Source organism: Cheilinus undulatus, linkage group 10 (assembly GCF_018320785.1).
Source record: "Cheilinus undulatus linkage group 10, ASM1832078v1, whole genome shotgun sequence".
NCBI classification, from domain to species: Eukaryota; Metazoa; Chordata; class Actinopteri; order Labriformes; family Labridae; genus Cheilinus; species Cheilinus undulatus.
Window position 1 is genome coordinate 10053287 of NC_054874.1, and position 25218 is coordinate 10078504.

Below are 25218 nucleotides of genomic sequence, written 5' to 3' on the forward strand. Positions count from 1 at the left end.
ACTCAGTGTGACTGTGAACCACGTGGTTTTATCCTCATAAGCGCAGTCTCATTATTTAATAACCATACCGTGTATGCTGCAGTTTTTGTTTGCTAGCCCACATCAGGGACTATAGCCAGACCTAAATAAAGGCCGACTGTGATCAATTTTTATTTCATGTGAAAAAAAAAAATTGCTCAAATATGTCATTTTACAGTTCCTTTTTGTATTTTCTCTCAGGCACACTTCACAGCTAAACTGAGTTACATTAGGACAGACAACTGAAGTTTTGACCTTTTTTTTTCTCTTTCTCTCTGTTTTTAGTGCTGCAGATACACATGCTCTTCTCCCCCTGGTTAAGCGGTCACATGAGAAATGATAATTCAAACCATACAAGACAAGATCTAGAAATAAGTAATAACTTTTACTTTTCATTGCACAACTACAGCAAGCTCCATCCAGCCGACTTCACGGTGCAGGAAGCTTAAAAAAATTGACCTCTTGAGCCACTAAAACAGCCGACAACTATCAATGAACTTTATCTACATTTCTCATGAAAAGAGGTTAACATTTATGAAAATGTTTGATAGCTTTAAATGTGCATGGTGTTTCTGCTTTATGTATGGTTATTAACAAACCTTAGTTAATTTCTTATCATTGATTTACACTCAGAGCGAAGAATTAATGAGATTCATCTTGCTGTGAATCACATTACAACCTGTGATACTGTTTATAGCTTGACTTTAGAAAGGACTATGGTTAGCATGGCACCATGTAGTCATGCACAGGTATGCATAAGTCATTCCTGGTTTGTTTTTTGAAAAATCAGCCTGACATCATTAGCAGGAGTTCAGTCATCACTTAATAGCATCATAACACAGGCGGGGTGCTGCTGCTAGAAACAGACACACACTGTTGAAGCAATATATGTATTCGCTTGCACTAGCTAGTAATTTTTGAATGCCACTACACAATACGATATTACTGTCCATTTCTACTTTTCACTTTTTTTAAACTTGTTCATGACTTGATTGGTTCAGCTGAGAAAACAACCTTCATTGGCCTGGTTGCCATGCTTGTCAAAAAGAAGACTTTCTGTTGATGATGATGGTTCCCATCTTTACAAAAGTTTTCAGATACAGTTTGTTCAATGGTGTGTGCACTGTCTTTACCTGCAGCTCTCTGTCTGTATGAATAGATTAAAGAATCGCACAAGCGGCATTTAGGCTCATTCATATTAGCACCTTCAATCATGAGAAAGATGTGCTACCTACATAATACCATTAATAAACTTTCTCTATCTTCCCTAACAACTCTGCTGTTTGTAACAATCAGAAGACGATGTGATGAAAAAGTTCGAGGCTCACCCCTCCTTCCCCTTTTGCCTCTACTGCCTAACTCATGGCAAGCTGTGGAAATAAGTGAGGGAGATGAATCTCTGTTTTCTGTAAGTGCAAGTGTTGCTACACCCACATACCCGCTGGGTGCAACATGCCTGTTGCTAGCACCCAACAGTTGCTACACATCTGTGGTTGCGACACACCCCAACATGCAATGGGGTGCAAGGGCCCTTCATTGCTGCTTGCAGCTTTAACTTATTTTTAAAGTTTTGTGGCGCTCTGACGGCCCAGTGGTTAGGTGGCGCCCCATGTGCGTGGACAGTCTGGGTTCAAGTCCAGTATGTGGCTTCTTTCCTGCATGTCTCTCATCCCTGTTTCTGACTCTATCCACCTTCCTTACTTAAAACTTAATTGACATATGTGACACGTGTGGTTAGTAACTGATGAAGTGAAAGCAGAGGACATAGACTGTGGTTTTTCTTAACGGACTGCCTTTAACAGTTTCTTGTGAGATACAGACACAGCTTGTGAGGGGAGATAAAAAGCTCAACGCTTCCTGTGAAAAAAACCAACAGATTAGCACCATATGTCAGGACCATAAGGAGCGAAGAAAACAGAGATGAAATAATGAATTGCTGTTTTTATTTCAATAAATGGTGTTTATTCAAGTTAATTTTGGGAGCATTTTGCATTGGCTTGATCTTCATCTTCTCATGTTTGTTGAATCTTGGCTTTGGTAACTTGGCTGCGGCTGTAATGTGTTAGAAATTTTAAACTAAGTGATGATAAAACTGCAGCTGAATAAAGCAGGATTTATAATCTGAGTGAAGGGATGCTGTCAGGCTCCAGCAGTCCATTTTGATGCGAAGGAGAAGTCAGCATGGCAGGAACTGTCTGAAATGTTTTGTGATCCATCCAGTGATGAAGCAGATCCACTGACTGAGTGAATATGTGGAACAAAGGTTTTATAAAAACTTGTCTGGACTGCCAGAGGGGGTTTCAAACATGAAAAAAATCTTCCTTTGACCCTTTTTTGTGCTCTTCTGATGTTTTCATAGTGGACTGAATGGAGCATAAAATCCTCTTTCTGGAGGTTGAGACACACTGGGAATCACTGTGGGCTGTGAAGGATTTGTGTGTCGAGTCTTAGAGGGCTTCATGGCCCCCGGTCAGCTTGTGGAAAAGCTCCTCATTGAGTGTGTCACTCTTCTCTCGACTGCGTGTGGACATGAAAATGTAACCTCCGATGAACTCGTGGACGATTTTGCAGTCTGCCGTCACACAGCTGAAAGCGATGTTGACGTTTCCTTCGAACTCTATGGCCATCTAGAGGAGAAGAGCATGAAGAAGAGGATTTATGAGATGGACCTGCTTTTACTATCAGAGTTACCCTTTTGGTTTAGCTACATATTGTTCTACCTGTTTACTCTGTGGAAACAAAACATTCTGATGTGAAAGTAGCATCTCCTTTTGATAAGGATAGTCAGACCTAAAGTAACGATGTCTTTGTCACAGCATGGTTTAGTGCAGGGCTGTCAAATTCTCAATCAAGATTAATCTCAGGTTTTCATTCTTAATCACAATTAATCTCACCATTTTGGTCAGATTTTGAAAACCCACTGCTTTGCAATTATACTGCTTTTGTTTCATTTTGGATTTTACTACTGTCTTAAACTAAGGGTAACAGACTCCCTGTTTGGATAAAGCACTGCTTTTATTTTAAAAGAAAATAAGGAACTTTGGTGAGATTGAAGATTATTATATGTACCACAAAAAAGGCCAAGACATCTGCCTGCAGACCACACATCTCTGAAAACCCTTCAGAACTGAAGTGCTATATTTTGCTTGTACAGCATATTTCCAGTTTCAAATTTTTTTTAAGAATTAATTTTCATTCATAAACAAAGTCTAGCAGTCACATTCATGAATTAACCACATTGCAATCATTACAGACTAAGATGCATTCATAAATGAAACAGAAATAAAGTCAGAGGTCTATTCTGGGATTAAATTATGTATCAACCCATTTTCGAAGTAGTTTCATGAAACAGTGACTCACTTTAGCTTTGTTAGATTGAACTAAAGCTAACTTTGCTATGCTAGCTACATAGTTAATATTACTACATAAGCCAAAAGCTTTAGCAACCTCAAATTAGCAAATGTAGCTAAAGCTAACATAGCTACATAAGCTAAGCTGTTAATGTTACTACATAGGCCAATGTGGCTGACTAGTTGTAGCAACGTGAACTTTTAACTTTCAGCATCCTAGCCCTTACTGTTACCCTAAACGGAAGTTAAATCAGTTTTTATATTGAAAGTTCCAGCTTTTATTTCTGTTCTGACAGAGATAGCATCTCTGATGAACAGTCTGTGAGAGGGGCTATAAAAGAAGTACAGTCTGCAGCCAGACCCATCTCGAAAGAGGAACTTGTTACAGATTGAAAAGGAAATAGACAACAGTAAAAAGGTAAACACAATGTGTAGACTTTTATTTGTCCACTGAGCTGTCTTTGAGTTTTTGAAGTGAAATGAGACACCAAGGAGCAGTGTTGGACTTAATGAACATCACTGTGGGATGATAAAGCATGTGAGTAATCACAATACAAAATAAATAGAGTGCCCTCATTATTTTAATTAATTGCAACAAATTAATAAATGCTGACAGCTTTAATTTAGATATTATTTTATGATTTGAAGCTGAAGTTCTACCTGCTTAAAATTGTTGAGGTAATTCAGTACAGCTTGTTCTTAAAAAGGAACACTGTGGCATCATTTGCACCTCTCCTTGTAAAGAATGTGCATGAAAGCATCTGTTTCACCTGTCTTATGTCCCAGTTGACATTCCATTGCTTCATGTTGTTGTAGCGCCAAGTCTTCACCACATCGCCCACGCCCAGGTCAATTCGGATCAGACGGTTTGGAGCGATGCCCAAAACTTCGTCCTTCCGACTGCCCTTAAACCTGTTGGAAAAGGAAATCCAAAACACCTTCAGTTTCTTTTCTTTGAAAATGTTCTGGGACAAAAGCAGATAAAAAAATGCTTCCACCAAGCTTTGCAACAGTATAGTGACTAACACGTTTGTGGGATTACACTGAGAAGTTATGCATATTCAACTTCTATCTCCTATTATATGCACAATAATCCAGGAAATGGATCGTTTTATTTCTTTTATTACACAGAATCACACAACAGGATTGCTTCTTAGGCTTTCTTACAGCTTCAACCAGCCTATTGTGCCTATATTCAAGATATGGTCAATGGGGGGTGTAGATGGCCTAGCAGTTAAGATGCATCCCCATGTACACAGGCGACTCAGGTTCAGGTCAGGCTTGTGGGTCCTTTCCCACGTCTCTCCCCCACACTCTCATCCCTGTTTCTGACTCTATCAGCTGTCCTCCTTTCTTAATGAAGGCATAAAAATAAAATCTTTAAAAACACACCAGACTCAATAATTCAGACAAGCTGAAGGCTGCAATCAGAGCAACCTGGGTTTCATAACACCCCAGCAGTGCCAAGGTCTGATTGCAAAAGGAGCTCCAACCAATTACTGAGCGCATAAATGAGCATAATTTTCCAGGTCAACATTTCGGTATTGTAAATCCTTTTTGGACTGATGTTTTGTGATTTTCTAATATTTTAAAAAAAGTGTATTTTTGATTTTCAAGAGCTGTAAGCCATAATCATCAAGATTAAAACAAAAGAGGTCTTGAAATATTTCACTTTGTATGAGATGAATCTGGAATATATGGAAGTTTCATTTCTTTGATTAAAGTGCTTTTTAGACTTTGGCAACAAATGGTGTCCCAAATTCCTTAAATTTTTCAATCACAGCCAAATGTTTTCAGTCAAAAGGGGAGCAGTTTGGACTTAAGATGGAATAAAGAGATAACATTGGTTATGATTTAATGCTATATAAATAAAGATTTATTGATTTTATATAATTCCTTTTCAATGTACATTACAGTCTTAAATTGTGTTTTTTTCCAGAGTTAAAGTAGCTTATCTGTTCTGCTCTGCTCTCATAAGTTTCTAAAAATAATCCCCGTTCTTATAACTAGGTTTTCCAACAGTTTATAAGAAGTGCCCTTCAGACATAACCTCCATCTCACAAACTGAAGTAACACTCAGCACTGCAAAGCTTTAAGCAGAACTTTGAAAGTTCACCTCACGATGAAGTATGAGAGGCCAAAGTCGGGCAGCGCTTGCCAGATCTGCAGGAAACGCATCAGTGCGTCTGTCAGGGAGAGCTGTGCCACGTTCTGGTACGCGTCCAGGATACGAGGGGTCAGCTGGAGGGGCAGGCACAGAGTTAAAGGTCAGATGTAATTAGAATTTTGCTGAGGAAAAAGTGAGCAATACTCTCAGCTGCAGGACATCTAAGTCAGTGGTATTTTGGCCATGCAAAGTGCTTAGGATCAATAAATCTGCAGCCATTAAATCCAGTAAATATCAGACATGAATTTTTTGTGTTGTTCAAAATCTCCCCACCTGTTTGGCCTTGTACTTCTTGTGATAGCGTGGGGACACCAGACTGTGAGTATTAATGCTTTCATCACTGGCAGGTGTGTTGCCATGGGAACCAGAGCTGGTCTTTTGCATAGCCAGGAAGGAGCGGATGCTCTGGATTTCGCTCTGGTAGCTGCTGTCGGCCAGAGTCTTGCCTTTAGAGCCCAGCCGACACGCTGCCATCCACTGAGCGTACTGCTGCTCCTGGAGGGTGAGAGCAGATAGAGATAATAGTGGGATAATGAGAATAATATGTCACGTTTAGAGATGAGACAGGTGTGTTTGTGAAACCTCACATTTTCACAGCGTAGATAGACCTCATTCATCCCCTCTGGTGCTGGAATCAGGAGTCTAATAAGGAACTTCTGTGCTGCCACGTTGACATCTGGAGCCACCTCACAGCCTGTGTGCCAGAGAAAATCCACATTATCAACACAGGAAGCTAACTATTATCACACAGAGAAACCAGCTGAAGATTAAACAGTAATGTGTTAGAAACAGAGTCAGACATTCATGAAACCTGAACAATGCTGACAATTAACTTTCAGTTTTATTTCTTGTAAAAAAGATCATTTTGCACATACTTAAAAATGAAAAGAGTCGGAAAGTTTTTCAAAGTAAATCTACGAACTTTCCAAAAAAAAAAAAAAAAAAAATTGAACCTCGATGGATTAAAACAACAAGTAGCCAGGAATGACATGAATGAATTAATACAGAAGCCCTTAGAGGACATGCATGCATACATTTATTTTTTTTCTAAATTTCCCATTATAAAATGCAAATGTAATTGGTTTTTTAGTGATACATTATCACAGGGACCAAACATAATTTTTTCCCATGAAAAGGAAAAAAATAGTCAAACTTACTCATCACAGCAAAACTGAGTTTCAGGCTTCTGACATCATAGACTATCTGCCACATCTATTTTTTTCTAGGTACATTCATATCCAAAGATCTTGTGGCCGTTTGGGGGGGGGGGCTTCGTCTGCTCACAAAGGCCTTTCCTTGGGGGTTTTATCAGCGAAACAGTTAAAATATAAGTTGATTTTTGGCAGCGGTGTGCCATTTTTTTCTCTTTGGTCTTTTCTTAGGTACATGTGAGGGGGGCTCCAAGGAAAAATGGTTGGGAACCACTGGTCTAGATAGTTAAATAAAAAGAAATGCACCGTATTATCAGCATTATAGCGGTATAGGCAGAAATTAGCTGAAAAAGATACCCTAAATATTTGATTTTTTATTTGGCCAGTTTGAAAGGAAATCATTGCAAGAGGAGTAAGTCTTTGTGATTTGTAGGCATAATTTAGCTCTTATTCCAATTCATTCTGTAACCTGAGAAGGTGCCAAAGAAATCTATGAGGGATAGTAAATTTGGAATGCTTTGTTGGGGTTTTGTAATACATAGAAGGATGTCGTCGGCGTAAAGGGATATCTTTTTTTTTGTATTATCCGTGTTATAGCCATATAAGTTTTGATGTGATCTTATGCTTTCTGCAAGGGGTTCAATTGCCAGAGCCAATAAAAGTGGTGAGAGAGCACATCCTTGCCAGTTTCCTCTCTGTAATGGGAAAGATGTAGATAGAGTTTGATTGGTTAATATCTTTGCCTCATTGGTTTGCATATAAAATTCTTATCCAGTTGATAAAATTATGACCCAGTTCGAACTTCTCCAGTGCTGCAAAGAGGTAGGACCATTCCACTTGGTCAAACACTTTTTCTGCGTCTAAGGTAATTCTTATTAATAAATCTGAGCTTTTTCTATGTGTATACATTATATTAAATAGGCGCCTCAGGTTGGAGTTGGCTTGTCTCTTAGGAATAAACCCGGTTTGGTCTATGTTTGTGGAATTTAAAATAAAAACAACAGACCTACATCAGCTGAAGTCTTTCTTAACCTCAGTCCTAGTGTGTTTTAAGGACTGACATTAGCTGATTTGTTCATCCTTTAAATTGTGTGTTTGAAGGACCAGAGCAGGAAAAAGTACACAACTAATGTACTCAAGTAAAAATACAGTTCTAAGTAAAATTTCTGATTTCAAAAGTACAAATATCCTAAACCCAAAACCTATAGTACAATTATTGCACATTGTAAGGATTGTTTTTTTGTGTTACCTGCAGAGGGACTATGGATGTAAAGAGCAGTTTTGCTAACTCTGGCAAATTAACAAATGCATTTTGCACAATTTCCTTTAATGTGCTCTGTTGCTTTTTGATTAAAAAGTTAAGAAATATTGTGCATCTCTAATAATAAAACAATAAAGTTGTTACCTTTGAGGTTAATCTGTTGAATGGGCTCTCCGATGCTCTCCTCTTTGCTCTTGAAATAACAAATGGAAGTATCCTGGAACTTAAACCAGTACTGTTTATATCCTTTCAGGGTCAGCCTCTTTGGTCTGAAACAAACAATGAAATACTCAGTTTCACCTAAACTATTTACCCTGGTTGGTAAACAAAGAGTTAAAGCAGACATGCATTCAGTAAGCCATGCAGGTTCACCTGAATATCTTCAGATAGTCGTTGAGCTCCGGTGCAGTCATGGTGTCCTGGATGACATACAAAAATGTTTTGTTTAGTATTCAAGTGTATCATTATTCCGAATAGTAAAATAATGTAATGTTAAAAGATCTAAATGAAGACTCAAGTGACAAATAAGAAAATCAAATATGCCTGACCAGCATTTCAGATGCAGAGCTGCTCTCTCCCTCCATCTTGACCTCCAGGGACTGCAGGGCCGACTCCAGGTCATCCATGGCTGCACTGGAGCTCATCATCTGGGGCTCCGACTGAGACACCTTACTGATGTGGTACTGCACAGGAGTTTGAGAGAGAAAACAGCTGAGACCGTGTCATGTTGTTACCCATATGGTCTAGATCAGTAATACTCATGTGGCTTTTTTGTGATGATTTGTGGCTATTCAATCTCTTCATTTGAAATATGTATTTTTTTGCCCAGAAAACCTTAAAAAAGGTAAAACTTTGACCTCAGAAATCATCCACTGCAAGCTACATTAACCACTTTGTTTCCATTAATGTGTAGCTGGCTTTAATTGTCAACCTTTTTTTCCTGTATATTTCTATTGCCCTTATATGCAATTTTGTTCCCATTTTTTTCACTTTTTTTGCCACATTTAATCATTTTTTTCTGCTTTTTAAGCCCATTTTGCTGGTTCTTTTTGCCACTTTTGGCCCATTTTTGCAATTCTTTACCTATTTTTGGCCTTTTTCTTTTTCTTTTTTTTAAAAACTGATTTTTACCTCCGCCAAGGAGGTTATGTGATCGGGTGGGTTTGTTCATTTGTTCGTTTGCTTGTTCATTTGTTCGTCTGTTAGAAAAAAAACTCAAAAAGTCATGGACGGGTTTTCATGAAATTTTCAGGAAATGTCAGAAATGGCATAAGAAAGAACTGATTAGATTTTGGGACTGATCCGGATCACTGTCTGGATCCAGGAATTTTTTAAAGGATTCTGTTCTATTGGGAGAAAGGGCTATTGGCAGAGGTCTGTGCTGTTACCACTTTACACCAGGAGATGGCGGACATGAGTAACTTATTCAAAGTTTTGGAGTTTATAGAGTTTGAAAGACACACGCCCGGTCGAGGAGATGAGTCGGAGCGTAACAGAGAGAAAGACAGCGAATTGTAGTGAGAATACTCACAATGCTGGGAATATTAATAATAATAGAGGAATATTCACCCTCTGCCATGACTTCCACACGTAGTGAAGCGAATGCTTTGCCTCACTGTGTCTCCACTCCACTGGGGAGGGAGTAATCGGCGAATTAGATTTTGGGAGTGATCCGGATCACTGTCTGGATCCAGGAATGGTTTTTAAAGGATTCTTCACTACTGGGAGATAGGGCTGATGGCGGAGGTCTGCGCTCTCTGAACACTTTTCTAGTTTGCCTCTTTTTTTCCTGCTTTTTGCTATTTGCAAAAGAGATGAGATTGTGGCTCTTCCAAAGGTATTTTTCAACAATTTTGTCTCCTTGGTTGAGCAGGGTTGAGTAACACTGGTCTAGATACTCATGAGCAAGATTCATATAGTTTATTAATCTTATTCTAAACCACTGTGATTTGCTGCCAGCTTAAGAATATTACTAATTGTATTTATCATAAGTTAGGTTAGATTTAGTGGCATAAACTGACAAAAGTTGAATAACTATTTAAAGTTTGGTTGATCAAAAATGTTTTCTACTGCTAACTTTTAAAGCATGTTTCCAGTTCAGAGATACATTTATTATCATACTGAAAAATAAATTTAAAAGTGCATTCCGGGCTCAGTTTCTATGCTTAATCTGTTTGAGAAACTGGAAATTATTAATAGTCGTTGCAGCTCTGGTCATTTTTGTATATATTAAAAGCACTTTTAATTCCTGTAATATGTACCACATAAAAATACAGGAAATTCCACTTCCTGAACAGTATTTTTACGTTCTATTGTTTCAGTTCTTTTGCCAAAAGCATATAGTTTCATTTCTTAGGCAGAGGTCAGTACCTGTAGAGCTCCAAACAGCATCATCTCCTCCTCTGTGCAGTCAATGTCCTCCAGCAGGATAGCCCAGCGCGCCTGCTCATAGAGCTGGCACAGACGTACAGTGTCGTACTACACGACCAAAGAAAGAGAGTCAGCTACAGATTTAATAAAAACACAGATGTTTTCTCTACAAAACAGGTTCAACCCACCTTAGGTTCCAGGTCATAGGGGGCATAATATTTGAAACGAAGCCAGAGTTTGTCGTTTTCTTGGATGCCCTGTTGCTTAAGACACCGGGAGGAATCCAACCACCTAGAAGCAAAGAATTTGTAGCTTTGAGTTAACAGACAAATGATTTAGAATTAAATAACACTGGTTTTATGTGTTTTTTAACATAGTCAGACAACTTAAAGATATAGTTTGGCTTTTTTAAAGGCGATGTTGTACGAGGTACTTGGACTTTAGCTCTTTTCTGGTTGTCTTCAGGGCACAATTGGCTCATTTATGCCTTACATTTTAACCGAATACGGATACAGACGGACCTTTTTTGTCCGTTCTCTTACGGATGCAGCTCAAACGTTGCAATACCGCTGCCAGTCGTAGGAAAGTGTTAAGCAGCGCAACCAAGAGTTCAAGGAGCATCAAAGCAGCCTGGCAAGAAACGACGACCTCTAGTGGATTCGTTTTTCAGGGTCCACTCCATCATAATAAACTCAAAACAAAAAGTAAGGCAATTTGTGTTTGGTAAGTTATTTCTTTGTTGGAACAATGCTTCTTGGTAATAAATCTCATACTGTTGGAAAGCCTGTTTATTAGCCTTTTATATGGTGTCAGATTTGTAAGGATCATGCATTTGGGGGATGAGCAGCAGAGCTGAGTATGTGGGTTGCGCCCATGAAAAATGTGTCAAATCTCTGCCAATGCCAAACAGCTTATTTTGCTGTTGCTATTGACTCTTGTTTGGAGCTTCTGGTACCCCCAGGTGCTGCCAATCAGGTGCCTGATTGGCAGCACCTGTGAGCACGGGCCCTGCTACGGTGGTCAGTAGATGTCTGCTTCAAGAATCGGCATGCCACGTTTGACTGATCTGGATAGGGCCTGTTGGTTCGGCAACTTCAAGCTGGTATTCCGCAAAACCAAGCTGCGGCATTGTTTGGAGTGAACCCTAGTACCATCTCCAAACTGAAGGCCAGGTTCCATACAACGGGGAATGTCAGAGACAGGCCGCGAAGTGGGCGTCCCAAGAAGACAACACCCCAAGAATACCGTTTTCTTACCGCTCTTACAGAGCGGGGTTTATCAGAAACTACCTCCAGAATTTGGGAGTGGAAAGGATGGAATGTCCTGCCAGCAGTCCTGACCTCAACCCCATTGAACACTTGTGGGATCAGCTTGGGCATGCTGTTCATGCCAGAATGACCAACACAACCACGTTGGCTGACTTGCGACAAATGCTGGTTGAAGAACGCGATGCCATCCCACAGCAGTGTGTGACCAGGCTGGTGACCAGCGTAAGGAGGAAGAGCCAGGCTGTTGTGGCTGTGTATGGTTCTTCCACACACTACTGAGGCTCCTGTTTGTTAAATGAATAAATTGTTAAATTGTCAATGTCTTGTTTCTTCAAACCTTGATAATCTAATCCACCAAACACCAAACGAGGTAATGGCAGCTGCTTGGCATTGGCAGAGAAGATTTGGCACATTTTTCATGGGCGCAAACCACATACTCAGCTCTGCTGCTCATCTAACAAATGCATGATCCTTACAAATGTGGCATCATTTAAAAGGCTAATAAACAGGCTTTCCAACGGTATAAGATTTATTACCAAGAAGCATTGTTACAACAAAGAAATAATGTACCAAACACAAATTGCCTTACTTTTTGTTTTAAGTTTAGATGCACGTCAGTCTTGGCACTTGAAAAGTTCACAACACAGGGATCTATTTATTTATATTTTAGTGTGTAAAGCTTAAATGAGTCCTGAGGTGTTGGAACCAGAGTTACAGCAGTTTGTTGCACTTTAGCATTAGCTTCAATTTTTAACTCCAACTGCACCCTTTGTACTATATAGAGAAGATATGCTTTCTGGACAAAAGTATTTGGCCACACCTGCTAATTATTGAATTCATGTGTTTCAATAAAACCTGTCACCACAGGTGTACAAATTCATTTGTGAAACAATGGGTCATTCTGAAGATCCCAGTGACTGCAAGCGTGTGATGTGTTGGATGCCACCTTTGCAATAAGAGGGTTCATGAAATTTCATCGTTGCTGGATATTCCAGTCAACTGAAAGTGATATTATTAGAAAGTGGAAGAGTTTACGAACAACAGCAACTCAGCCATAAAGAGGAAGGCCATGTTAAATCACTGAGCAGGGTTAATAACTGCAAAGGCACATAAAAGTCACCAATGCTCTGCTGATGCCATAGCTGAAGAGTTCTGAAATTCTGGCACATAATGGCATTAATGTAAGCACAAAAACGGTGGTGGGCTACATGCACACCTTGCATCACTAAGTCCAATGCCAAGTGTCAGATGGAGTGATGTAAAGCACACTAACACTGGGCAAAAACATCCAAAGATGTCATAAGATGTCAAGGGTTTGTGCTTTATCTCCAGTGAAAGCTAATCTTAATGCTTCAGCATACCAAGACATTTAGGATGATGCTATGCTTCAACCTTGGTGCAACAGTTTAGAGAAGGTCCTTTTCTATTCCAACATGACTGTGCTCCAGTGCACAAAGCAAGGATTATACAGACATGGTTTGATGAGTTTGGTGTGGAAGAACTTGACCGGCCCGCGCAGAGCCCTGACCTCAACCCCATCGTGTACCTTTGGGATGAGCTATAGAGGAGACTTTGAGCCAGGCCTTCTCATCCAACATCAATGTCTGACCTCACAAATGCTCTACAGAATGAATATGCACAAATTTCCACAGAAAAACGCCACAATCTTGTGGAAAACCTTCCAAGAAGAGTGAAGGCTGTTGTTGAATGGCATTTCTACTGGTGCTGTCAAATGATTAAAATTTTTAATCAGATTAATCACAGGGTCGCTGTGGATTAATTTCGATAATCATGATTAAATAACATTCATTTTTTTATCTATATTAATCGCGTTTCATTTTGCAAGCTTGGCGATGCATTAGCCAAAGTGCTAGCAGAATCCCTGACGAACGTATGCTTCGAGTTAATGTGTTATTTTAAGCTGGAAGTGCTTCGGTGAAAAGAAACTCCTTCCTGCAGAATGTGCATAATACTTTATGTTGGTCGACTGTTCCATCTTGGGTTTTTTTGGACTCAAATTTCCCATCGAGAAGGCCAACGTGCCGTTTAGCGTCTTCCATATCGAGTTGGTCGGTCACCGCCCGATCAACGGCCCATTTGCGCATGCGTGGCAGCATGTTCGACGGTTACCCTGCTTGGACAAACTGCCTGAAATGCGTTGCCAGAGATGTTTCAGGGATTTTGAGTCAATCTGCGCTGTAGATAGGTTAATTGCGTTAAAATTTTTAATCAGATTAATCATCATGATGGATTAATCCGCATTAACGTGTTAATTTTGACAGTCCTAGTTTCTCCTTAACATTTGATGGAGAGGCTATGAAACACATGCAAAATAATATTTCATTGTGTGGTAAATTTGTGGATATTTTCATCGCTTCTCCTTAGAAAAAACAACTACAGGTGGCTGAGTTTACAGTTATTCTTTTTATTTGACAGGTCTTTGTTGATGGATATGTATGAGATCAATCAATTTGAAAAAATTAGACAATATACCATCTTTTATGTCATTTTGTTTCCTGCTCCTTTTAAACAATGCCTATTACAGAAAAAAAGATCAAGTTTAAACAGATATAAACTTAAACTTATTAAAGAGACAGTGGGGGAGACAATATAAAAGGAGAAAAGAACTAGGTGAGAAACTCATTTTCCTGAATATAACTTTAGTGTGCTCATTATAGCAGAAATGAGAGTGCTCCAGAGCGTATCATAAAGCCCAAAACGCTTCAAACAGCTCCAATTATAATCCAATTATAGAGCTGCGGTAGACATATCCTTATCAACGAGCAGCACATAAGATAAAGCTACACCTCACAGTTAGGAGGCACTAAATGACCTGAATCAAATTCTTATTCTGACTTGAGGATACGTTTATAACCTAACTTTACACACCTGTGAATGAAAGATGTTGAATCCTCTTAAAAGGTACAACAAAAGGAGCGTATCATTAACCTCAATTTAGTTGACTGCAATAAATACTGAACCTGCCTTCTAAGCCCTAGATTTAAAATCAGGGTAATTAGTCTGTACATGCTCTCATTTTCAGTCTAATTAGCAAACAAGCTACACCTGTGCGAGCTGTTGTATATAGTATGAACAAAGAGTTCATATAACAGACTTTTTAGGCCTGTGACTCAATAGGAAGCAAAGGGTTGAATAAAATACAATTATAATGGCTTCATTCCATTTAGCTGCTTCTACTTCATGCTTCATATCTGTGCACACCAGCTTACTACATACTTGTATCTGCTGTTAGTATCATTAGTGTTGCCAATGTGTCTTATTTAGCTTAATCTATATCCTCCTGAGACCTGAGCTTTTGTTTGGAAAGAATTTTGAGTTTTTCCCAATTATTTGTGCTAAGTGGGGTCTGATATGTTAAAACATCAGGCTGATTTTTGAACAGGAATTTCTTAGAAAAATTACTCTCCAAAATCCAAAAAAAAAAAAAAAAAAAAAAAACTCCTGTGAAATGTATCCCTAAATTCCTTTAAAAAATCATCAAATCTTCCGGTGAAGCTTTATCATAAAGGCTTAACATTCCAATAAAAAAATTCCCCCCAAACTTCCATGCAAATTCATGACCATTTTCAAGCAAATTCCCCAAATTTTAAAAAACATTCACCTTAAAATGTCGTAGAAAATTCTTTAAAAAACCAAACCAATTCATTCTCCAAAATTCTGTGAAAATGACGGAAACATCCAAACATCAGAATAAATTCCCTAAGATATCCAGGAAAATTCCTGAAAAGTTCAAAGATCAACCTCTACCTCCAAATTCCCAACTTTATTCCCAAAATATTATGAATAAATTCTCCAATGTCCTATGAAAATGACAAAAAAATTAAGCAAATTTGCCCAAATTCTTTCAGTGAAACGCCAATATATTACCAGCATATCCCCAAAATTTTCATAAAAATACTTGCTAATTTCCAAGCAAATTCCACAAAATATCCAAATAGTAATGTATCTCAACATTTCAAGCAAATTACTTACACTTAACTGGACATTCCCGACAAAAAACATTAAAATTCTAATAGTAGAAATTATTTATTTTGTTGTAGGAAAGCCAACATGTTCAGCACCCAACATTACCTAACCTAACCCAACATCGCAGCACCACGCTTGAAGCCACTGAGCTTTTCAGACATGTCTAATAATTACTGGTAATAATAACTAACAGGGGTATAATTATTAAGAATTAAGTATAACAGGTGTGGCCAAAGACATTTGTCCGTATAGTGGAGTTTGTATTTTAATGCGTTAATGTAGGTTACTGTCATATCACTTTCTTAAAGCTCCTCTGCAGGACTTTTGGTTTGTGTTGATTTTGGCGACCCCTGTGCACACAGTGGTAGGCTCACTCATCTTTGCTCTCTGTGCAGTCTCATCTTTCTTTCTCTCAAGAATCATTGCTTTAAAAGTGTTTTAGCAGGACGTGGTTAATCACTTCATCTGTCACCTACACAGTGGCAGCAGTTTCAGGCACTAATAATTACAATACAGAAATAAAATTCACTTTAATGACAAGCTAAAAAGGGCAAAGCACTGTTAAATACTCAATGATATTTTTAAAATCAACTTGCCTTTTCCTTACCTGTGTTTCACTCAATAAAACGAGTAAAAAATATTTTAAAAGGGTTAAAAACAACTTGTGTTTAGATTTGAATACATGTTTTTTCCTGAAGTATAATTCAACTCTCACTATTTTGTTAAAGAGGGGCTGATTACATCAGTATGTGTGGGCTCCTACCTGCCATGGATGTGGGCCTTGTCCACAACGCTGGCTGGCCGGTACTGCTTGGCGATGACCTCGGGGGCAGGGGGAGGCTGGGTGATTGACAGTATTTTGTAGATGCCCTCCATTTCTGGTGAGTCAGCAAAATGAGCTGGCATGCCGTTGTACAGGCTGGGCCGGGATACTGAAAAGGACATGTGGAACAGTTAACCAGGAATTTTAAAGGAAGTGAACTCTGAAGTCACTATGATAAAGTTTTTATTGTCTTAAGATGAGTTTCTTTAGCTTTAGGCGAAACTGGGAGAGAAAAGCATCCAGTTCTAATTCTTTTAATTTGATCCTCAGAGAACTTTTGTACAAGACTTCTTCTTTTAAGCAAGGGAGTAAAAAGTTCATTTGTGACCGTACCTCTTATAATTTTATCCCTCCATTTCCTTTCTGTAAAGTTTAAATCATTAATAAAAGGCAAAGGCAAAAGTGGTTGTACCTTACCTTTTATCATATTCATCATTGCCTCAGGGATTGCCTTTTTTAATTATCAAATATTGTTTTCTGGTGCATTTGATATTGAATTTGTTAATAAACTCGTTGTGATCAAGAAGATTTACTTCTGGATCCACCAGCTGTACAATAGGCCAAATATCCTTTTTCAACCAGTCACAATAACATAAAGATTTCCTCCTAAACTGTTATTCCATGTTGATGAATTATGAGGAGTTAAATTATGCTTGAAAGCCAATTTCCAGCAGAGGAGGACATGCTGATTAAATTTTGATAATATAATAGGTAGTTTAGAAACACAAAAATCACATTTTAAAAGAAATTCAATGCCACCACAAGCCATTTTAGTTTTATCATACCATTCATTGCTTCAAAATCAATGACATTTAAACCACCATCTTTTAATGGCTTAACTACATCATTTCTCTTTAGATAATGATGTTTTTCCAGACAAAGTTGAAAATAATCTGATTAACTTATTTAATAAAATTATCTGACATAGCCAATGAAAAAGCAGGATATGTTAATCTAGAGTGTTTTTAGAATGCTAACAAAGTTTTTTTTTAGCTAAGTTAGCCTGAATTTACCTCTGATCTATCTATCTATCTGTCTGTCTGTCTGTCTGTCTGTCTATCTATCTGTCTGTCTATCTATCTATCTGTCTGTCTGTCTGTCTGTCTGTCTGTCTGTCTATCTATCTGTCTGTCTGTCTGTCTGTCTGTCTATCTGTCTGTCTGTCTATCTATCTATCTATCTATCTGTCTATCTGTCTGTCTGTCTATCTATCTATCTATCTATCTATCTGTCTGTCTGTCTGTCTGTCTGTCTATCTATCTATCTATCTGTCTGTCTGTCTGTCTGTCTGTCTATCTGTCTATCTATCTATCTATCTGTCTGTCTGTCTATCTGTCTTTGCTAAAGCTAGTAGCTAACGCAGCTGTTCGTTTTAGCTAAAGCTAACGACGCTAAAGCTAACGACGCTAAAACTAAATCGCAATTAAGTACTGAAACTGAGAGATTAACTTGAACCTTTCTGCGCTTTTCTACAAGTGTTGAAACGGGAATTCCTTCTGTGTTCTTATGAGGATTTAAAGCTGTTAAAATGTGTGTGATTGAAGTGTGATGAGTCTACCCGAGGAGAGGGGCACCTCGGTCAGGTCGTAGATCTCCTCAGTCGAATCCTTGCCTTTCTTCTTCTTCTTCTCCTCTACAGGCTGAAGGAGTGACAGTTCCTCAGGGTGACGGATATCTGTGAGGATAACAAAGATGAAATAAATGCAAAAGTAATTGAATTTCAAGCAAATTCATCCTGAGCTAGTTTGTTATAAAATAACTTATAATTTTATTGGTTTGTACTCTTGAGCCAAACTCTACATGAAACAACATGAAATATTCTGTCAGTTTTATCACTCTTTACCATGTGATGAGTCGTCTATTAACAAAGTGACACAGTGCAATGGCACCGTATAATTGCTCATGAAATTCAGCCAGAGGCAAGTTTATTATCTTCAAGTCAAAATCAGATAACCAGTGAAGTGAGTGGTGCTATATCTCTGTGCCTTCACGGCTCGGCGTCCTGCCTTTTAAGGGCTGTTTCTAAGTTTTGATAAACTCGTGATCAGTGCTGAAATTGTTGACAGTACTTTAGGTTTGCAATAATCTTTCAAGCTTTTTCACAGCAAATATCCACCCATATCTTTGTAAGAGTTGATGACATCTTAAAATGACTGCAATCCTGCTCCTTGTTTTGGTCAACCCATACTGAATGTGACAGACAGACAACAAAGAAACAAAGGAATAACATGGATGTGGATAGAATCCAGACAGACTGATGGCTGAGACTCACTGAGCAGTCTGCAGATGCCCATCACGGTCTGGAAGACGGGGTTGGAGAAGCAGGCTCGCAGGCTCAGGGTTTTTCCATTTGGCAGACCAAGCTTCAGGGGCTTGTGCTGGGGCATGAAAAGCAGCCGGGCGTCGGCATGGATTCCATATTTCTCCAGAGACCAGGCTGTCCTCAGCAGCCAGCACTGCTTCTGCTCCCACCACAGAGCATGGTCTGACCAGTCCTTCTTGATCTCTGCAGACACGCAACACGGATGACACTAACACTGAGCTCACATCATTTATGTAGGAACACTGAAGTTTAAATGTCCTCTCCTAATTCTAATAACTCTGTTAATAGTGAAGAAAAATATAGTTTACTGCACTAAATAATAACTTTTTTTTCTCGGGCCCTACAGAAGGGGTAAGTGCTCAGTGAAGAAATCTCTAAACCCAGTTATGCCCTAAATATTGCCCCACAAAAAAACAGTTTCAGTAAGAAGTAAGAAGCCAGCACTTCACCAGTGTTGTCAAATGGGAATTTCCCTTCACTGAGCTTTGCTTAGTGAGTCCCACAAGACTCCAGGATGGCTGGACAGTGAGCTCTGGTGCCCCAGATCCACCTCCCTCTAAACTTGCTCTCGCCACCCACTATGACATCTGACAAGTACAATGGAAGTTACATGTGAATTTTTATATAGAATGGAAACTTTGTCCTTGCAATCTCTGTGACTTCTTTTATTCTCCCTACACAGTGACTGAGGCAAAGACTGAGACAAACAGCAACAGACAGACAGACACCCACGTGTCTTCTCCACCAGCTTGAGGATGACCCCTCCGACATGGAGGTCTGAGGCAACGCTGATGGTGACAGGTGGGGCATCAGGGCCCAGGTCTTCCACCGTGATTGACAGGTCCCAAGATGCCATACTGGGAGAGAGAGAGGGAGAAGATCTGACAGAGCAGACAAATGTCAGGAGAGAAGCAAGCAGGAATACAAAATGAAGAGCGTTAAAAGACAAGATTAACTAGCATCTCCAAAGTGATAACAGTTTGTAATGAAAAACTGCTTAAAAAATGCACTTTAAATGATCTATTATGATGAATCACTTCAATGAGATTTTAATATAAAATGTTTTCCTCCCACAGGTTCTTAAATTAAACATTTCTTTTTTCTCTCTTCAGGACTGACAGGAAAAAAGGTTCCGAAGTCTCATGAAGTCTCACTAAGTGTTTCAGCTATTATTAATCTAGAGAGTTATGTGTCACAAGTAAGAAACAGTGCGAGGCAAGGCGGGAGAGAGCACTGTTCACTCACAGAGGAACTCAGAGTGCTTTACAGAACTAAAATCAAAATGTAGAGCAATGTAAATAAAGAGCATTTAAGGACAGCAGAGTGACATGAAAATTAAACATTTAAAAGTTTAAGATGAAATGAAACAGAGGATGATATGGGGCAAAAAAGGACTTTAAAAAATTGGTAACACTTTAATGGTGGGCCCTAATTACCTTGTACTTCTATAGTAGTAATTGTAATCTAGTAATTTTTCAAGAATGAGGTGGTAATAATATAGAGATAAGTTGGCATTTTACAAAGTAAAAACACAGAAATATGGTATATTAAAAATATTTACCTAGTAATAATGTACCAGTTATCAAATTATTCCTTGTGTGGCAATTCTTTGTTAATCAGATGGTATTATACCCTAAACCTGACCCCTAACCCTGACCACTAACACCCTACACTGTGCATAACCCAACCCCCTAACCCTAACCCTAACCCCCTAAACCTGAACCCTAACCTTGACCACTATCCCCCTACTCTGCCCATAACCCAACCCCCTAAACCTGACCCCTAACCCTGCCCACTAACACCCTACACTGTCCATAACCCAACCCCCTAACCCTCACCCCCTAAACCTGACCACAAACACCCTACACTGTCCATAACCCAACCCCATAACCCTCACCCCTTACCCCCTAAATCTGACCCCTAACCTTGACCACTAACCCCCTACTCTGTCTATAACCCAACCCCCTAACATTAACCCCCTAAACCTGACCCTGAAAAAGCAAGGACTCACTTTGATTTAGTGGACCATCATAAAGAAATAACCTTGGAAAGATCTACCAACTTATATAGAGACATTACTGGTTAAATACCACCCAATTACCAGAGAACTGCCCCAATATTAGGGGGGTTAGGGTAAGGGTAAAAACTACCTAATTACCAGAGAATTGCCATAAAATTACCAGGGTTAGGGTTAGAGTTTGTGGGTTAGCTTTGAGGTTGAAAGGCCACCTAATTACCAGAGAATTGCCCCAATATTACCATGGTTAGGGTAAGATTTGGAGGCTTAGGACTTGAGTGTTAGGGTAAAATGCCACCTATTTACCAGAGCATTGCCACAATATTCTGAGGGTTAGGGTTAGAGTGTTATGGTAAAATACCACCCAATAACCAGTACTATGAGGGTTAGGGTAAGGGTAAAATCCAACCTAATTACCAGAGAATTGCCCCAATATTATTATGGTCAGGGTCAAGGTAAGGGTTGGAAGGTTAGGATTCAAGTGTTAGGGTAAAATGCCACCCAATAACCTGAGAACTGCCGGGGTATTATGAGGGTTAAAGTTGGGGTAAAATGCCAACTATTTACCAGATAATTGCCCCAGTATCACCATGGTTAAGGTTAGGGTTGGAGGGTTAGGATTTGAGTATTAGGGCAAAATGCCACCTAATTATCAGAGAATTGCCACATTATTATGAGGGTTATGGGTGAGGGTTAGAGGGTTGGGGTTAGAGTACTACGGTAAAATACCACCCAATAACTAGTGAACTGCCTCATTATTAGGGGGGTTAGGGTTAGGTTAAAATACCATCTAACTACCAGAGAATCACCCCAATATTACCATGGTTAGGGTCAGGGTAAGGGTTGGAGGGTCAGGATTTGAGTGTTAGGGTAAAATGTTAAATACTACCTAATTACAATAAAAATTGACGGCAGTAAAACAAGGAATTACCTGGTATATATTATTTCTAGGTAAATACTGCATTAAACTTACCAAGTTATTTACTGGTAAATGCTTACTTCTTACTAAGTAATTACACCTCATTCTTTTGAGAGATTTCTAGATAATTGCACTTTTTGGCACAAAATGAGAAGACCTAAAATTTCTGTGAAAATTCTTACATTTATGTCTACCAAAAAATGTTCCCCAAAAAATATCTTCAAACAGTCCCAAAATCTTTCAGTGAAACTTTATCATTACAACTAAATATTCCAATTAAAAAAAATCCTCCACAGGTTCCATGTGAATTCCTGTACATTTGCAAGCAAATTCCCCTTAAACATTTTTTTCCAATTCCCCAAAATTTGCAAATACATTCCCCAAAATTCCATGAAAATGATGGGAAATTCCCCCCAAAATTCCCCAAAGTTGGCATGAAAATTCCTAAAAGCTTCATTGCAAATGCTCCCAATGTTTCAAGTATACACGTTAAAGTTTAATTGACATTCTGGACAATTATGTCAAAAAATCTAATGTCTGAAATTACTACTTTGTTGTAGGAAAGCCAAAATGCAGTGCCTTTATATGCACATGCAGGGTCTTAGGAGGTTAAAGGTATTATCAGTCGTAGAAAGCTCTGGTTCTCCAGTATTATTTTTTCACTGTGATGAATGTAAAACCTAAAAGCTGCCTCACCAGCTCTGTTCTGATTCTGGAAACAGTAAGCCAACCTTTCCCAGAGGACCTGAGGGTCTGGATTTCTCATAACTGACTTAGAGATCTGATGGGTAATTTGGCCAAAGACCATTTAATGCTTTATAAACCAATAAGCACAATTAGGAAATCTATTCTTTATTCACAGCAAGCCACTGTAGAGATTCGGACTGATGTAATGAACTCTAAGGCATGCATGAGTCACTGAAAATCCTGGGAAGCATCAGAGTAAATGACAGAATAGAGATTAAAGTTTACCTGTCAATCAAACTTCAGCCAAATAGACCTGATGCCCCCATATCACATGATACTGAGTAACTCACAAACACACTGAATGGGCAAGCTGATTCCAGCAACAGGTCCAGTTTGATGAGCACTTCCTGTTTCTAACTTGAACTATCACCAGGCGCACACTTCCTCTTTCTGACCCACTCTGAGAAAATGTTCAATCAATCACAATAAAGCAGCTCACTGTGTGTGTATGTAGTTGTTAGCCCATGATAAAAATATTACAGCTGAGAATAAAAACGTGTTTTTGTGCTTATATTTCTGTGTTTTTTTAACGTACCAAAAACAGTAGTCTAACACTGAGCATGGCTGCCCCTATTTGAAATCTTTTGGAGGCCTAAACATTCTTTTCTTGTGTGTTTCTGAATTTAAGTTCTGATTCGTGACCAGCTTTTTTTCCAACATTACATCTTTTCAACTGATGTGACCCCAAAATTGACCCCTTGGCTTGAATCTTCAAACAAACACACCCAGGTCTTTTCTCTCTCTCACTGCTGTTGTTCCACCCTCCTCTCATTCAGCCACACACACACACATAGGCCATCACACACACAATAAAAGGCTCTACCTTCAGTCTCCTCTGTCCAACGGTTTGATAAATGAGAACTGTGCCCCTGCACCTCTCTCTGTCAGAGCTTTGAAGAAGTTTCCCAGGTTTTCAGTGAAAAATGAGCAGCAGCCTTTCTCCCGTCTCTTGGGCTGGGCGGGTTGTGGTCTGTGCAGCTTCGCCTGCTTGTGACACTTCTGTCAAAAAAGGCTGGTTCCTTTTTTTTTGTCAGTTTCCGTCAGGCGGAAATGTAAAGAGGGTTCAACTTTCTGACTGACTGACTGTGTATGATGCACACCAGGCAGCATGTGCACACATCTGCATGCAGCACATGTTGAAGGCTAGATATGAGATGAACAATGGACAGACAACACATGAATAGCTTCCCTTTTCTTGAGAACTGACTGCATATATACAATAAAGTGATCATTAGATATGTTGCAGGATTACTAATGAGTACTTCAGGGTGTTAGATTGTGTTTTAATTTCATAAATAGCTTTTAAAATTTTTCACGTGAAAAGCTCTAACAGCCAAAAACAAGATAGATGCCTGTTTTGATTGTAGGAAAAACTCTGGTGATACATTTTACCATTTCATTTGTAAAAGGATATGCAGTTTTTTACTTGGCGGAGAAGGCTTTGACTTTGCAGGGAGCACATGGCTCAAACTACCATATGGACAGATACACATTTATGACAATGTGTATTGAATGCAATAAAATTAGTTCAAAAGCAACCGATCCATAGAGGCATAAATCTGAATTTGAGGGGGGCAACAAGCTTTATGCCATAAAGGAGGAGGCTGGGGTGGAGGAGATTAGTTTTTCTTTTTTCTGATTATTTCAACTGTTTTGATACTGACAACATACATTTTACTGGGTGCACATTTTTCAATAGAATATTGAGATTTCAAGATCAGAACCTGCAGGGGGTCAATAATAAGCTCTGAACACTTCCTGTATACACTCAGGGTACTCATGACCAAAAATGCCCCCTTGAAACCCAGTAAAATCATCCTTTTTGACCATCCCCAAACTGTAGCAGTCCAAAAAAAAAAAACTAAAAACTGCTGAGTCACTGTTACTGTCCCATATTAGGCACAAATGGAAAATGCATTTTTTTTCCTGGTTCCCTATAGAGGAAATATGATAACAATGTATAAAAATCATAAAATGTAACAAAATAAAAATGCAAAAAAAAACTGAAGTTGTTGCTCATTTTTTACATATTCGGCTTTGATAATCTCCTTCAAGGAAATCCAATTTGCATGTAGTATGAGAAAAATATTTCATTTTTTGTATTATTAACATCACAAGCATCAGGGTTTTTGTACTTAAACTGGCACTAAAGAGGTTAAATTGCTAAAAAAATGTTCACTAGTTTATATTCATAATCAAGGCTGATCTTGACAGTAAAATTAATGCAAAAATGGGGAAAGGGTAATGTTCCTATATATATATTAATGCTTAGATATCAAAGTTGTTTCTCTTTATTAACATATTCAATGCTGTGACAATTCCATCCAATGAAATCTAATTGTCATGCAGTATATGAAAAATATTTCAGTTTATTTTCACATTACAAACATCTTTTTGCACTTAAACTGTCATTAAAATGATTAATTTTCCCTAAAACAGTAATTTACATGTGATATTTCTGATGGGGTCTGTTCATGATCTAAAAATTACTAAAAAAAATTGGATGAATTAAATTCTAATTTATGTATGCCTATATTTAGGGCCCTTTACACCCTCAGTAATAGCTGTATTAGTTTGTTACACTCGCAAGTACGCTGTCATCCTGTGATTACTAAATTTCCGAAAGCCGTGAAGGAGGCATCAGATTGCAGTTTCCTGCTTTGGCTGTTCCATTCCATTTTCTTCGGGGGTGAAAATTTAATGTGAGACTGAAATATGTGCTAAACGTGGTTCTTTTCTCATATAAGTCTCTCTTTAGAAATATTAATAAGTAAACATAAACACTGCAAACTACATTAATGCTTTTTAAGACTTTTT

The 25218-nt window shown here is 38.7% G+C and overlaps 1 protein-coding gene across 2 annotated transcripts; it reads right to left on the reverse strand.

Annotated features, from left to right (window-relative positions):
• Positions 1 to 1944: 1944 nt before the first annotated feature.
• Positions 1945 to 23407, reverse strand: fermt3b (FERM domain containing kindlin 3b). Of its 2 annotated transcripts, none has more exons than XM_041797726.1 (15): positions 23225 to 23407; positions 19451 to 19575; positions 18668 to 18901; positions 17954 to 18070; positions 16336 to 16504; positions 10506 to 10608; positions 10318 to 10425; positions 8496 to 8630; positions 8320 to 8366; positions 8092 to 8216; positions 6123 to 6229; positions 5809 to 6030; positions 5485 to 5609; positions 4139 to 4280; positions 1945 to 2645 (listed from the first exon to the last, which is right to left on the reverse strand). In XM_041797726.1, exons 2-15 carry the CDS (start codon positions 19572 to 19574, stop codon positions 2466 to 2468), a joined length of 1938 nt encoding a protein of 645 aa, XP_041653660.1. In that variant the 5' UTR covers position 19575; positions 23225 to 23407; the 3' UTR covers positions 1945 to 2465. The 2 variants fall into 2 exon arrangements, with proteins under 2 accessions (XP_041653660.1, XP_041653659.1); XM_041797725.1 differs by having other exon boundaries at positions 19451 to 19599.
• Positions 23408 to 25218: the final 1811 nt, after the last annotated feature.